We start from the raw sequence: 15,246 nt of genomic DNA on the forward strand, positions 1-15,246 counted from the left end.
TCCTCATGATGAAGGAAGCCAAGGTGATCTCTAAACTTGATATGAAGGACGGATACCACCAGATCAGACTACATAAGGAATTGAGGCCCCTCACAGCATTCATTACACCATTCGGCACAAATCAATGTACCTGCATGCCGATTGGGTTTTCCTCTGCGTCGTCAGCCTTTCAGCAGATAATGGACTCTCTGCTGCGTAATATGGGCAATGTGTCTTATTTTCAAGACAAAATCTTGATCTACGCTGAGGATGTTGAGACAGATGATGTCGTATTATGAAAGGTTCTCACCAAATTACAGGAAGCTGGAGTGGGGCTATGCTACGACAAAAGTAGTGTGGCCGTGCTACAAGATTTCGAGGGAGGGGATCAGCCTGAAGGGGAACTTGTTACAGGCAATCGTGAGAGCCCCAGCGCCGGCAAACAAAAAAGAACGGAGGTTGTTTTTGGTCCTCGCAGAATACTATGCTAAATTTGCTCAGAGGTTCTGAGAGGCCACTGCACCACTGACGGAATTGGTAAAGAAAGGGGCTGAGTACAGCTGGCACCAAGAGCAAATTAAGGCATTTGACGAGGTCAAAGAGCACATTATAAACGCCCTGTGCATCCAGCCGTTCAATCCACTGTTGAAGACCATCATGACAACTGATGTCAGCGTGTGTGACCTGGGGGTACCCTAAAACAGAAGAAAGGCGATGCAGAACATATTGTGGTGCTCGCTTCCAAGGCTGGGCAGTGGAATATTTCTGAACATTTGTATGGGGCACATAATCTCAGTTGGTGACAGACCATAAGCCATTAATCCACATACAAAGTCCAGGTGTGGCGAAAATGTCCACACCCCAGCTGGCCTGCATTGCTGCTAAACTGCAGGAGTACACCTTTGAAATTATACACATTGCGGGATGGAAAAATGCCCAAGCAGACTGCATGTCCCGATTACCGGAAACGAGAGACGCAGCAACTGACTTTCTCAAGGATGAGTGTGTAGTGGCATCCATAGGCAACCTCAGAAGTAAAGAGTTTCTTGAAATGAGTGAAGGGCATTGGAAGTAAAGAGTTTCTTGAAATGAGTGAAGGGCATTGGAAAGAAGAATTGGCTAGACACTCAACTATTGCAAAACTGACGAAATGGGCCAGAAAAGAATGGCCTCAGGAGAGAATGATACCGGAAGGCCTTAAGCCATACTGGTAGGTGGCCGTTGAAATATATGAGACGGAAGGTTTAGTGATGAGAGGCGATCAGGTCATACCATCCGTGGGGATGCGGAAATTCAAAACATGACGAGGCGGCGCCTGTTGATGAGTTGGCATGGACCAGGAAAGACGAGTCATGCCAGAGAGGTGTCACAAGTGCCTAAACAGCGATAAGAGGTTAAAGGGTAGGCAAGCACCTCTGATTCCAACCGAGATACCGGAATGAGTAGGGAACAAGCTGGGGTTAGACTTCATTGGCCCCCCTCGAATTGAGGTCACATGAACATAGATACGGAGTGGTCCTGATTGACTATCTTTACAAATGGGTGGAAGCCGAATTTATACTTGACAAAACAATGTCCACTGTCGTGGGTGTTCTCACTGCAATTTTCCAGAGACAGGGCTTGTCCAACGAAATAGTAACAGACAACGGCGCGAAGTTAGTGTCCAGAGAAATGGAGAAATTAACATTCTGCAAGTAAAAGCGCCATTATATCATCCCCAGGCTATTGGACTTTTGGAAAGACCCAACAGGTTCATCAAGGAAGCGTTACAACAAGCAATCGCATCAGGAATAGACCCATGCAGAACTGTCAAGGAAGCCATAGCTCCCCATCGGCTGACCCCCAATGGAACTACCAATGTGTCCCCTTTTGGCATGCTGAGTGGGTGAAGAGCAGCATCCACACTGATACCTCAGTGGTTGTCAATGGTGAGGGAAGACAGGACAGTGGACATGGAGGAAGTGGTATGATGAATCAGGAAAAGCAAAGTGAAAATGAAGAAATGGAACGAAAGGAGCAGGGCTGTTCAAACCAATGAAGTTCAAGAAGGCGATTTAGTTAAAATTAAGTTGCTCCTCAAGGATCCTACAACAGAGTCTAAGTACAGCAGGCCCATCAGTGTTATGAGGAAAAGAGGCACGAACCATGTATGCACCGAAGATGGGAAGAAATGGAACATGGAGCAAGCGGCCCTGTTCGAGAAGAGGGCCACGGCGCTCATTGAGGCAGGGTGTAGAGTACAAGCGATCAGAGAAAACAGAAGAGCCCTAATGAGTCGAGTTGTGATGGACTAGGACAAGAGAAGGGTGCCATTCCTGAGAGTCCTAGAGGTCGTGGAGAGGTGCAAAATGCAGAAAGTGAAATACAGATGGAACAGAGAGAGGAAATGGAGATGATTCTGCAGGAGGAGGAGAGCAGAGAGAACTGACCTCAACATGAGAAGAAGAGACCTGCATGGTTTGCAGATTTTGTGATGGAGTAGTACCAAGCTGCTCAACAAAAGGAGATGTGTGGAGATTTGTTCTCGAGAGTCTGGGCCACCGTCTCTCATGATATTGTGCAGCGTGCGCACGCGCAGCGGCCCGTGACACGCCATTCAGAGTGCATGCTGTGCGATGAGCACATACACCCCAGTGATGCTCCAGAGAGAGACTGAAAGACTGGGGAAATAATTAGTAAATAGTTAAATCTTTCATGCAGATTATTATCCCTTGTTTATGCAGATAATGCTGTCACAGTCAATCAATTGTGATGAGTCATCCTGCTGTCTCATTGAGGTGAATAAAGTCATAACCTGCACCAAGGCCCGTTGTCATCTTCATGACCACAACACCCAGTCCGGTAACAGTACCTGTGCACCGAAGGTAAGTGCCTGTTTGTCTCTATGAAAAAGAAATGGAAAATGAAGATCCATGATACCACTGCATGCATATTAGCCCTGGGCCACTGCTCCTGAAACAGCTCAGATGAAGAGGAAATGGCCAGGCTTCTATGGTGTGCCTCACACACAGAAGAAGACGTGAGATTGCTGTCTTCTCATAATGCCCTCCCCTCTGTGCTTCAGGCGCCCTCAAGGAAAAAAGTGCTCTGCAGTCCTTCTGTGAGTAAAGAGGGCTGCTCTTCCAGCTGGTGGCCTGGGTGTATTTTTAGGGAAGAAGCCTCTCCCTGGAGACGTCTTATGGTATCAGAGGTGCTTCCTGCACCAGTGAGAAAGTTTCACCTCTTCTTGCTGATTTGCTTCCTGCATTGTTCTTAGGGGAGTGAAATAAGACACACAAAAATCAAGCTGCAGTCGCAATGGGCTAATCTTTCATGCTTTGGGCTTCTGAGCTTGCGCCCCGGCGTGGATCCGTTCAGCGGCAGACTTGGGCGTGCTACTAATCAGAGAGTGTGTGTGTGAAGAAAAAAATTAAAAATAAATGAACAGACCCCTGAAGTGTGACACATACTGCTCTGGTAGCGAGAAGGGATGTAAGCCAGCAGTTTCTCCCTGGAGCCTAGCCTGCAGGGTTCAGCAGGGAAGTGTGTATAAAAAAATAAAGAATCCCTGTAAGTGCTCCACTACCTGTGTGGGAAATATTTATAAACCTCACTGACCCTGCTGCCCTGGTTACCCAACGTAAATGGTCACAGAGAACACAAAATGATATATAAGGCAACAAGCCTCTTTGGGCCATCACACTTGCATTGACAACAAGATACTCATCCCCTTCTATTTTCTGGAGGGTGTTTGGCATTAGAGAAGGACCACGGCTTGATCGAGTTAAAGGAACTGTAAGCTTCAATTTCTTTATTCTAATTAGCAAGGCCTGCCTGAAAAAGAAAACACTGAATTACTCTGAAACAAAAGGGGAGGGGCTGTGTGGGTTCCCAGTGCCCCCAGCCTGGACAAGGCCACTTTATAGAGAAAACCACCACAGCATGCAGCAAAAAACCACCAGGTAGCCCTGCAACCCTTATCCTCAATATTCTTCAGTTGAGGATTTATGTGTGCCTGCCTGCCGCCTCTCTGCCAGCGGTCAGCACTGCACTATCCCATTGAAATGATCTACAAAAGGGAGCCGAATTAGCTACTCAGGCTGGTAGCATCAGACAGAAAGAATCTATTAACAGAAGAAAGAAACTGCAAGACCTCCAGTGCCTGATCCTTAGAAGAAAAATCCATTGCCAGGAAACTGCAACAGCCCACCGGACATCATCACAGCCAACCAGCAGCATCCCCCAGAAGTTCCATTGCTGTCCAGTATATCCAGGAAGCAGATATTGTGGAGGACATGTAAGCCTGTTCCCTCTTTAATTCCAGCTGCCTTTTAGGTAGAATAGACTTTAGGAATAGGGTTTTGTTAAACTTTAGTACCGGAATGATCTGGTCCTTTCTCTGCCTTCGGGGTCTGCGACTGAGAGAACATACATCATAAGGGACTGTGCACAGAAGAAATAGTTAGTGAATGTTGATCATTTGTTCTCTGTTTTATGCAAAATATGGTGAAGCATCAGTTGGGTTTATTTGTTTTCAGGAAGTACATGCTATTTATGGTTCTTTACATACATACTTCGTTCTTTATGGTTATTGTTTACATCTCAAACAGTTTACCTGAGCACCGTGCCTTTCTTTCGTACTGTTAAAGTTTTACAAGATGCTACCTTGTAAGTGACTGCTTTGCCCGCCACCCAGTTTGATAAAAGTGATACTTCAAACAGACCCCTTTAAATTGCTACTATTGTCTTGTGTAGTCTTCCATGCATTGAAAAATGCCATTGCTCGTTTGTTTTCATTACTGCATTGTAATACCGTAAATGAGTTTTGCAGCTAAAAGAAGGATTGTGGAGCTTGGTCCTTCTATCCACCCATGGTAGACACACTATACTAGTCAATGCCCAAGGCACTTGCTTTGTCCTTGATAGTTCCACACCCACTTAGCCCCCTAATACACATATGGGCCAAGTATGCAGGGATGCTCCATGAACAGTAGAGTCCACCTCCTGGCATCCTTCCAACTTACAAGATGTGAATGTATTGTCTATCATTTGGGGCAGTTGATTTTCCAAGTCTCTTACGGGTTCCTTTTCATACCGGCCCAGAGATTTCACCTTAGAGCACCACCACGCCAGGTACCCATCTAGCGTTTCACTTTGAAGAATGAAAAGTTGCATTTGCAACTCTCAACAATGCTTTAAACTATCTAGTAAGAAATTGTGACTTTTAATATCTTCTGCCCTTCACTAAGATGCGCACGTCCGTGTCTCACACATCCACCTGCCACCCTATGAGGTACGTTTTAGGAAAAACAGTCAAGTGGATGTTTGTGTTGCTATGAAACTTGAACGTAATCTTTGGAAGAAAAGAAAGATGAGGCTAGATAGCTATCTTGTGCCAGTAAAGTCTTTTGCATGGTCCCTCAAATGCGATATTTTCCTTAACCATTCTTGCAGATGTGACTGCCAGCAGAAAGGCAGTTTCCACCAGATACATTTGAGATTCATTAATGCTACGGTTACGAAATGCTTGCTTGCAAACTCAACCAGTATGATGTTCAACTCCAATACAGGGTGAGGATGCTTGATCGGAGGGAAGAGATGTAGTCCGTCAAAAGGCCTCTTGACCAGATGGTTGGCTGCAGAAAAGGATTCACAATCAGAATGTCTGGAAGTCATGATACTATTAGACAGGAGTGAATGGGTTGCTTTGCCTCAAAACTGCGTGTCCAACTGAGGGCTGTGTTACTGGATCAGAACCACACATTTTGTTTCTGGATGCAGGGGATGCTACCTGGCATCCAACTTTTTTGGATGGGTTACCAAGAATAAATGATAGGGCAGATTGCTTTTGTTACAAACTTCAGCCTGAATTGTGAAGGTCCATGCATTGGCTTGACCATCGGGAAGGGGCAGTAGCCGGAATCCATGTCATAAAAGCGGAACTGCTGGAAGATGAAGCCCAAAATCATATCAGTCGTCCAGAGGGACCAACTAGAACCGGCTGCAGAGCTTTCGTGGGAATCTGTGGGGCTGGCTTTGGCACAGAGGAACAAGCTGCCCCCAATGCCTACCATTTTTATTGGTACAGGAGACAGGGTCGAATGTGAAGTTGCAAGTGGGGGTAGCTTCAGACCCTTAAGAGGTCACAGGCATACTCCAATCATAGTTTCAGAGGTCATGAAACAACAATGTTTTCCAAACATATGTTCCTCCAATGGTACCTTCTGGGCTGGTGCTGGCGGGGGGACCTTTTTTGTCATGCAGGGAGAGAGGCCAGTGCAGCATGTTTCTTGGCTGGTATTTGGGTATAAGCAATGAGAGGGAGACTTCCGAAGAGGACTCTGTTCCCAGCAAAAACCATGTGTCAACATCTGATTGCTGATTCAGTAGGGAAATAAAGCCTATTGGGTAGCATGAGGCTGAGTACCAAGATACTATTTGTTCAAAGGGATTGGGGTTTGATAAGACTAAGCTTATGCTCCCCTTGGAGTGTGTTCTACTCTCCACAACGGGTCATACAGATTGTTCATCCCCTTACTTTCTGCTCAAATCAGACACAGGGACGAAAACCCCTGGAGCCGAAGAAAACCATGACTGCTCTTCAGGCACCTCGTCAGGCAGCCCAGTAAACAGTCCCAAAGGTGTAGTTGTGGTCGTGCAGGGTGTCTCTGTGTCTCCAATTGTGAAACAATTGTGAGGAGGAATAGTTATGGGAAACATTTCAGTAGGAAAACCTGAGGACCTTTGGTGCGCCTGCAACCAAGAGATGGGCTAGCCCAGTGTATTTACAGCAGTGGTCTGAGCCCTTGGGAAATCGATGGTGACCGCAAAGTGAACTGTCTCAGACTAGCCCCATTAACCCTACAGAGTCCTCTGAGTAAGCACCCAGAATACACGCTTATACAGTAAACCAAGGCTGCTGAAACAATACCATAGGGAAACTTTGGTGCAGGGCACGCCTAGGTCCTTAGAGTGATGTCCAGTAGATTACAATGTTTTAGGGTGTTTAGGCACCTCTGGACCCTTGGACCAACCGTAACCATGGATATATGTGGCCAGGGCAGGATAAAGGGTGAGGACTTGGGGACCGGTGATGAGTGTGAGCGCATCAACTGGGCAGGGTAGAAAGGAAAAACACAGGGCTTTTCTTCATTTTTTTCTCTTGCAGCTATGAAGTAGGTACAACTTTGTAGTTAGTGGAACAAACTCGTCCCACCTTTTATAGCTGGTAAGCAAATCTGTAAAATTCTGAGGGGATGCCAACGCTCTTTCCACCATTTCTGGCTAGAAAATAAGTGTGTCATAGAGATTGCATGATACTGACGAGTACCTGAAGAGAGTGTTGGTTAGAACAGGTAAAAAGACAGCTGCATACATCACATTTGGAGGATGATTTCATAGGTGGTTAAAAGACCCAAGGAAGCCATGCACAAGGAAAAATGAAAATATATATAACTAATGGAAAAGAGAACACAGAGTGTGGTGGTTGGGCATCTGGCTATGAGGAGAAATTGAGAGTACACATAGGTCAGAGCAGGGTGTAGGCATTTCCTCCCCTGGTCACTTACTTTAACTGATTTTGCAAACTATTTTACCTCTAAAGTCTCTCTTCTTCACTTTGCTATGTTCTATCGCTTATATCTTTCTTTTCTAACTTTTTCTAACTCCTATTTGAACTTTATTCCTCTCCCTAAAAAAACCCTATCTCTACCCATTTCTCCCATATGATTTGTATCCTATTTCCCTTCCTCTGAAGGGTTCTTGAGTCACTGGTTTACACCACACTTTGCTACCTGTTTACTAGTCTATCCTCTGTCCACTTAACTCTAGAGAAACCGTGCTGGTGTCTGTTGCAAATTCTTTCTCTCATTATGCCACACTAAACTTTCTTCCATTCTTGTTGTTCTCAAACATTTTTCACCCCACTTTGTTATTCTTTCTAGTCTTCCTTAGGGTTCTCTGGATCCGTTCTTCAGCTGTACAGCTCTTTACTCACTGATCACAGGTGTTCACTCTTTTAGGCTACCCAGCAATTCTCCTATCTTCCTTGCCAACTTGCAGTCCTTAAAGTATCTGTCTTCGGCCCACCTCTTTTCTCCTTTTACACAATCCCTTTGTTGGCTATCATATCATCTCCACCTTCAATCTTTCATGTAATTTCTATTTTGATGATTCAGGGACTTTTCTTTCCTTTTCTTCTTCCCAGCATCTCTATTCAGTCTACTCATTCTGCTTATCTTCTTGTTATTCATTGCTGAAATGTGACTCATTCTCTTCATATTAATTCTTCTAAAACAGAAGTTTTATTCCTTTTTGCTATTCCTCCTTCATACCTCTCTTTTCCTCCTTTTCAACGTCCTCTTTCCTTTTATTCTGCAATCTTGAAGCTACTTCTAATTCATTGAAACCTTTGCTTTTCCATTATCATTTCTTACATTGCTATTCCTGCCATCTTTATAATGTATGCAAAGCTCATTACATGCAGCTAATTCCTCATCTCCTCCCTAATCTTTTCTCATCTTGACTATTGTTTCACTCCCTTGGTTGGTCTTCCTGCCTATCAACTGGCCCCTCTTCACTTGATCTGTAATTTCTCTCTATTTGTGTTCTTTTCTGCCTCTACTCTTGTGATTCTATAAATGCTTTGCTTACTTCTCTTACTGGGCTCCCTTTGATACTTGTCTTTTTTCCACTTACTTTGTATTTTAAGATGTATTAATGGAGTATTCCCTCTTTAGCTCTCTTGTCGCTGGCTGTAGGCCATCACGTTCTCTTCGCTCTCAATCTCACTTCCTTTCTGTAAATTTTTCCTTCTGAGACGTAAACACTGGAATCACCCACCTCTTTTGATTAGATCTGTTTCTTCTACTTTTCATTGGCAGCTTTAGCAATAATTTCTCTCTCGCTCTGGGTCATATTATAACTTCATTTTAATAATTGTCATTTATTTTTGTACAGCCAATAATTATGCACAGCACTTTGGTGAAAGCACTTAGAAAATCGAATAAAATATAAATACATACCAAACTTAAAAAAAGAGCAGTTAAAATGCATCTTTGAAATCAAACGTTTTTAGTGCCGTGGGGCACTAAATGTGATCTGATTTAGACAGATTCCTATCATTTGGATTGGAAACCCATGGTATGGGTCCGGTACCCTTAGATGTTGAGATGCATTTAAAGCATTTTTACAAGGTTAATGTTTCTCGCTGTGGGCCACAAATTGTGTGTCTTGTGACATGAGGAGATGTGATTGCTTTCTGAAATCAAAAAGCTTGAGGATACACACAAACCTTCTCGAAGTCACACCCTGCTTCAGAATTTTTCTAACCTGAGGAAACATTTAAAAGAAATTACCACTGCCTGAGCACAGAAATATTTTTCCAAACAATACGAAATATGGAGAGTGAGCTAACTATGACAGATCATATTATTCACCGCTTTTTATAGCATTACATCAATTATTATGCAATACCACCACTAAACACACAGCTGCTCTTGGATTCCTTTTTACAAGCCATCGTTATTTCCAAAACTACTGTTAAAGGTCTACAAGGGCTTAATGAACTGCTATCAGCCACTGAGGTAGTCAAGGCTATCTCTTCCCTGACTAATGGGAAAACAACAAGCTCAGAAGCCCTTCCTACTGCTCTATATTGCATATTAGTAGAGCCGCTGGCTCCCAGACTTACAGCGCTGTCTGCAGAGGCAAGGGAGATGGGACACTTACCAGCCTTCATGTCTAAAGCCAACATTGTAGTCTTCCATAAAACTAGGATGGAACTCCTTATGCTTTAGTTCTTATACACCAATATTGCTCATTAATACAGATACCAACATTCTGGCTAACTGCCTGGCAATGCAGCTAGGGTGACTCTTACCAAAACTGGCCCAGTAGGATCAGACAAGGTCTGTAGTGAAAGACACTCGTCTGACAATGCGAGGAGGTTGTCAAACTTGCTAACCAGTCTGAATGATCCAGAAGACGTGGTGTTCTCTCTCTGTCCGAGAAGACATTTGGCCACATCAGATGGGATGACAGTTGTGGTCTTTGCAAAGTTTATTTCTGGGGATATTTTTCATGTATTAAAGCTGCTCTACCACCATCCTAAAACAGCAAGAATTACAAACAGAGATGTTTTTACTCTTTTTCGCTACCTACGGTGGTGACTCAGGGGTATCAGTGTCCCCGCTCTTATATACATTGGCTATAGAACCCTTGGCGTTAACGGCCTGGAAATCATATTTCTTAGTTGCACAACTCTGTTGAGCCAAAGGATGTATTAAAAGAGAGGATACCCAAAGTTGGAAGGAGGTGGAGCATTCTGTTGTCCAACCAAAAGAGGTTTTGGCTATTTACGCACAGAAACTGCCTTCAGTGGTCAAATTTCATGCAGTTGTAGGAAATACACTTAACATGTTGACATGTGGCACTTCAGAAAATGCCCACAAATGTACAAACTTATCTGCCATGTATAACTCTTTGAGGCGCACTGATGTGGGTAGACAAAAAAAATGACAAATAGGTTCCCGAGAGGGAGTGGCGTAATGTAACTATATTAGCTTTTTATACAGACTCTTCCTAAATCTTTTCAAGAGACTAAAGAGAGCTTAGATTTGGGCAACAGTGATTGATGTACATGCTTTCTGTTCAGAAAATTGAGCAAATTATAACAGATACACATGAACAATCTTTATCTCTATGCAAATAAGTTATGTCCCAGAAAAATGTTTATATCCTATTTAATACACAAATTGTACAAAGAAACACTGTTCTGGCATATTTTTGTTTGGCGGACTTGGGTTCTCGAACATAAATTGTTCCGAGGGGTTTAGCACATACCCCTGATTGCTGGAGGGGATGCAGTCATTTGGGATGTTTAGACCATTTGTTTGGTCAATCACTCTATTGCTCACCAGAGTTTATCTCTACCTCCTTTTACTTTTGCTAAAGATGTTGATAGTTGAAGTGATGGGGAACCCAAAACTAAATAACCCACGCTATGCTATTCATAACTTTCAAAGCTAAACCTATCTCATGAAAATCAAAAGACATTCAGAGCATGCAAATGTGGAAGAGACTGCATTTGCAACTATTATGTATTAGAGAAGCAGCTTCAAGAAAATACATCAATCCCAGGTAGTGCATCAGCTATGGTCTTTACTCGAAATACTACATATGAAATTATACCATGATTACGGTTTGATTTCTCCTGAATGGTTAGTTGGACACCAATGTATATACATTCTCTATCTCAATCCTTATTCTTACCTTTTACCTTTGGGTTCACCTCTGCATCACATTAACTATGGTCATTTTGTTATGATGGTCTTATGTTACACCTTTGATAGTGTTTATGTGCATGCTACATACACATCTATACACCACAGATATTGCGGACTATGACTGCAGAAGGTGAAAGTATGGAGTTTGACTACAGTTTAAAGTTGAACTGTAGATTTGGTTGTCTCAGTATTGGCGCCACTGTTCAGAAGTTTCCTTTCATACATGGAAACTCAATTTAAAAAAAGCACAACAGAAAATATTCTATTATGCATAGTAAATGATTCCCTTCTATGAAATTCTGCCACAGAACAAATAGTGCCTATCATGGCTCAAGAATCATGAGAAATAACATAGCTCACACATATTGTGATAAAAGATAGAATGCTTATCAACATTAAGCATACATAATTAACACGTCTTTCACCATTATTGGTGCCAATCAACAGGCACATCAGTTAAAGAATGGCTAGCCATCTGCTACCCTGCACAGAAGACTTGCTAGGGACTATTGTATAAGAGAATATGGGTCCATCAGTTACTGAACTACAGGATGCTCGTCCATGAGTTACTATACTACAGAACACCTAACAATCAGTGAATGAATCGCGCTCTGAAACACTTGTGTATGAGCGCGATATAAATAAAATAGCATATCATATCATATAATGTGCGAAACAATACCATAATGAATTATACCACAGAATACCTGCTAATCCATTATTGTGCCACACAAAGCACACCCATCAGTTATTGTGCCAAAGACTGTCTGCCGAAACAGTTACACTTGTCCATGAGGTTCTGTACCAAACAATTGTTTTCTATCTGATGTCACGGAAGGTCTGCCATCCAATAGTGTGGCACAAAATTCGTGTCTGTCCCTTGCTGTGTCACAGAATGTCTGCTCGGCCCTTTCTCTTGATAGGTTTTCACATCAGATAACATGCCACATAATGCTTGCACATCAGTTCTTGTGTCACAGAAGTGAATACCATTCACTTGCTCAGCACAGAATACCTGCTCATTAATTACTGTACAGCAGAATGTATAACCAGCAATTACTTTGCCGCAGCTGTACATGTATGCATCAATTACAGCACTGCAGGTTATCTGTCCATCAGTTACTATACAGCAGAATGCATGACCATCAGTTAATGTCCAACAAAATACCTGCCTACAGAATGACTGCCTCTAAGTTAGTATGCTACAAAATGTCTGCCAATCAGTTACTGTCCAACATAATTCCTGTCCATCCTTTAGTGTGCCACAGACCACATGGCCACTACACAGAATGCATGTCCTACAGTTATAGTGACACTGATTTATTTATTCGCATTTGTTGAGCGCACAGCAGACCGGAGACATCGTGGCGCTAGTTACAGTGTTGCTTAAACTTAGTTGCATATAGTTCATGTCCGTACGGTTACATTGGCCGAGATATATATTATTTTTTTTTATTTTTATTTTTATTTTTTTTTACAGATATTCAGGAGCAGCAGGAGCACATGATAACGGGGTCAGTTGAATAGGGCAGTTTTAAGCTTTTTTCAGAAGGAGAAGAGAGATGTGTCAGCTCTGAGGTCAGTAGGTAGGGAATTCTGAATGTACTGAATGTATCAGCTTTCTACTGAGCCCTCGTTAAAGCTGCTACCTAAGCTCCATAATTGTCAGCAGTACCACACAACATCAACAGTGAAGACTGGCCACCCAGGTATAAGGATTTCTAGAGAGTGTCTAGGAGGGTCACAGTCATGGCCGGTGTCTACACCTCAATGATGCCCTTTAAGACAGTTTCAATTAAGGGAATACCTCATAAGGGCATTGTGGCTGCAACAGATAGTTATACTCATGTTTTATTGTAGAATCCTAAAGATCAAAAAGAAAATCCCTGCTTGAAAAATCGCAAAGTTGGATGCATCATGCCTTATTACAAATAAAATTAACAAGCTCTAAGAAAAGACAGGCAAGAAGTAAGGTTATCTAAGGTCTACGGTAATATAATACCCCATCACCATCTCTTTAGTACAGTTATGTCACTGTTTAATTAGTTCCCCACCTCCTCTGAAATGAATGTGGCACTGCAGGCAGATACATGATTTCAATTTTTTGGATCTTTACTGAGAAGAAGTTTTTTTTTAAATTTAAAAGTAACTTGATGTTTGGCGAGATATATGCGGCCAGAGAATGTTCACTGTGATTTAAAGATGACTGGTGACTATCGGCTAATTACAGTCTTACCCTGGCTCAATGTAAAAGATGAAAGCAGCTTTTGTTACATGGGGTTGCCCTCAACTTTGCTTACTATTTTTCATATAGCTTTGCATGGTCTAAGAACAACTAATGTTCCCCCATAAGAGCAGGCTTTGAGCACATGGACAGCTGTGGGCCCATTCCTTGCTACTGAGCACTTTATTCTCCAAGAAGTACAACCACGTTTTACAGGCAATAACATATTCACCCATGAAGTACAATGTAATGCAGCCATGATTGGGTCACATGAAAAGAACAAATGCATCTATTTTAAACATCTCTTTGTTGGAATATTGTTGGGTCATGTTCACTGTTACCTGCACATTCTATTGGTTGAAGTAAATATGTCTGGGACGGTTGATGCATAGTATGTGAAGACTGATTGAATTATACTTATACATTTCAATTTCAGCATATTGTTTGCATCACTGTACAAAAACAAATTGAACAACTTTCACTTCTGCTCCTATCCTATTTTGTTTTGTTCTGTGCAACCAAACATTATTACATAACTGTGTTAAAGTGAATCCAATATGAAAATAGTGGTTTGATCTTGCCATTTATAATGACACCATACAACTAAACAGAACAACTGTTCACACAGATGGAATTTGTGTCATATCACTTCAGACCAGTAACACGAATATCAACATCTAATAGGTTAATGTTAATGTAAGAGGCCAGCATGGAAATGTTCCTATTGTGTGGTCAACCACGTTGATAAACTTGTTAGGTAGTGGGTAATAATAAACTAATGCAAAAAGTATACAGTTATAAGCACATAGATTAAACCGTTTGTGATAAACAGACACAAATATACTATGATTTTGGCGATGATTATTGGGTAATTACCTTTTATTATTTTCTTTAAAAGAAATATTACAAATGGAAAAATAAGCAGGTATTAATGTAGCATAAATCGTATGTTTAAGTGAGTTTGGCCTAATTCAAATCTAACAAGAAAACACAGACTCATCTCCAATTATTCTGGCTGGCAAGTCAATGTAGTTATTGTACCCCTGAAAGGTTCAAGTGTAAAGAATTTGTCTTACCAATAACACACTGGAAAAACAAAAGGAAAGGAAAATGTCCCAAGCACAGAGTACCACATGGAAAGTTGGTTGGTGAAAGTGGGGAAACACATGGATGCATTAAAATGTTTAGAGGTTTCTTACCTTTAGTGTCATTGCCCTCATTCCTGTACTGGAAGATCGGCTTGAGACTGGCGTGCCTCGTTTAGGAGCCGAAGTTGATATCGAGGACACAGCAGGACTGGAGGATTTTTTCAAAGGGGTTGTGCTAACTGAAGAGGGCCGTTTGGGGATTACGGAAGATCTAGTTTGCAGGTTTTTAGCAGAGGAAGGAGTAGATGTCTTAAAACGCAAACATAAAATTAAAAATATAACAAAAAATCAGCATGACAAAAACAAAATTAAATGGATGGTTATGAACAGAACTAAAATAAAAGTTTAATTTAAAGGTGCAATCTCCAGAGGTTGGCATGTGAGCTTTCTTCCAAACATAAATTGCCTGAAAATTATAGTTGCTTTTCACGGTTTCAGCGGTTGCTGCTTTAATGGTCACTGTAGATTGAGAGTCTGTGATAGAGTGGCAAGCTTGGGAAATGATTCCTAATCCTACCAGAATTTTCCCAAGAACACAGAAAACAACACTTAAAGGTCTGAATAGATGGAATATATGGTTACACTTGGGGTATGCTTAGAGGCATTCATGGATGTGAGTATCTTTTAAAGT

At 42.0% G+C, this 15,246-nt stretch overlaps 1 protein-coding gene across 5 annotated transcripts in view; it reads right to left on the minus strand.

Annotated features, from left to right (window-relative positions):
• The window catches only part of MAPT (microtubule associated protein tau), a 609,480-nt gene that overhangs the window by 297,253 nt on the left and 296,981 nt on the right, over window positions 1–15,246 (minus strand). For 4 of the 5 annotated variants that reach the window (XM_069634100.1, XM_069634099.1, XM_069634098.1 and 1 more), the window contains one exon: window positions 14,667–14,864. The exons of the other annotated variant lie outside the window; for it this stretch is intronic. In XM_069634100.1, coding sequence (XP_069490201.1) covers window positions 14,667–14,864 — 198 coding nt within the window. The remainder of the gene's footprint in view (window positions 1–14,666; window positions 14,865–15,246) is intronic. 5 annotated transcript variants of the gene reach the window in all.

The sequence above is a fragment of the Ambystoma mexicanum genome, chromosome 13 (genome assembly GCF_040938575.1).
Source record: "Ambystoma mexicanum isolate Mex_15411 chromosome 13, UKY_AmexF1_1, whole genome shotgun sequence".
In the NCBI taxonomy this organism is placed as follows: Eukaryota; Metazoa; Chordata; class Amphibia; order Caudata; family Ambystomatidae; genus Ambystoma; species Ambystoma mexicanum.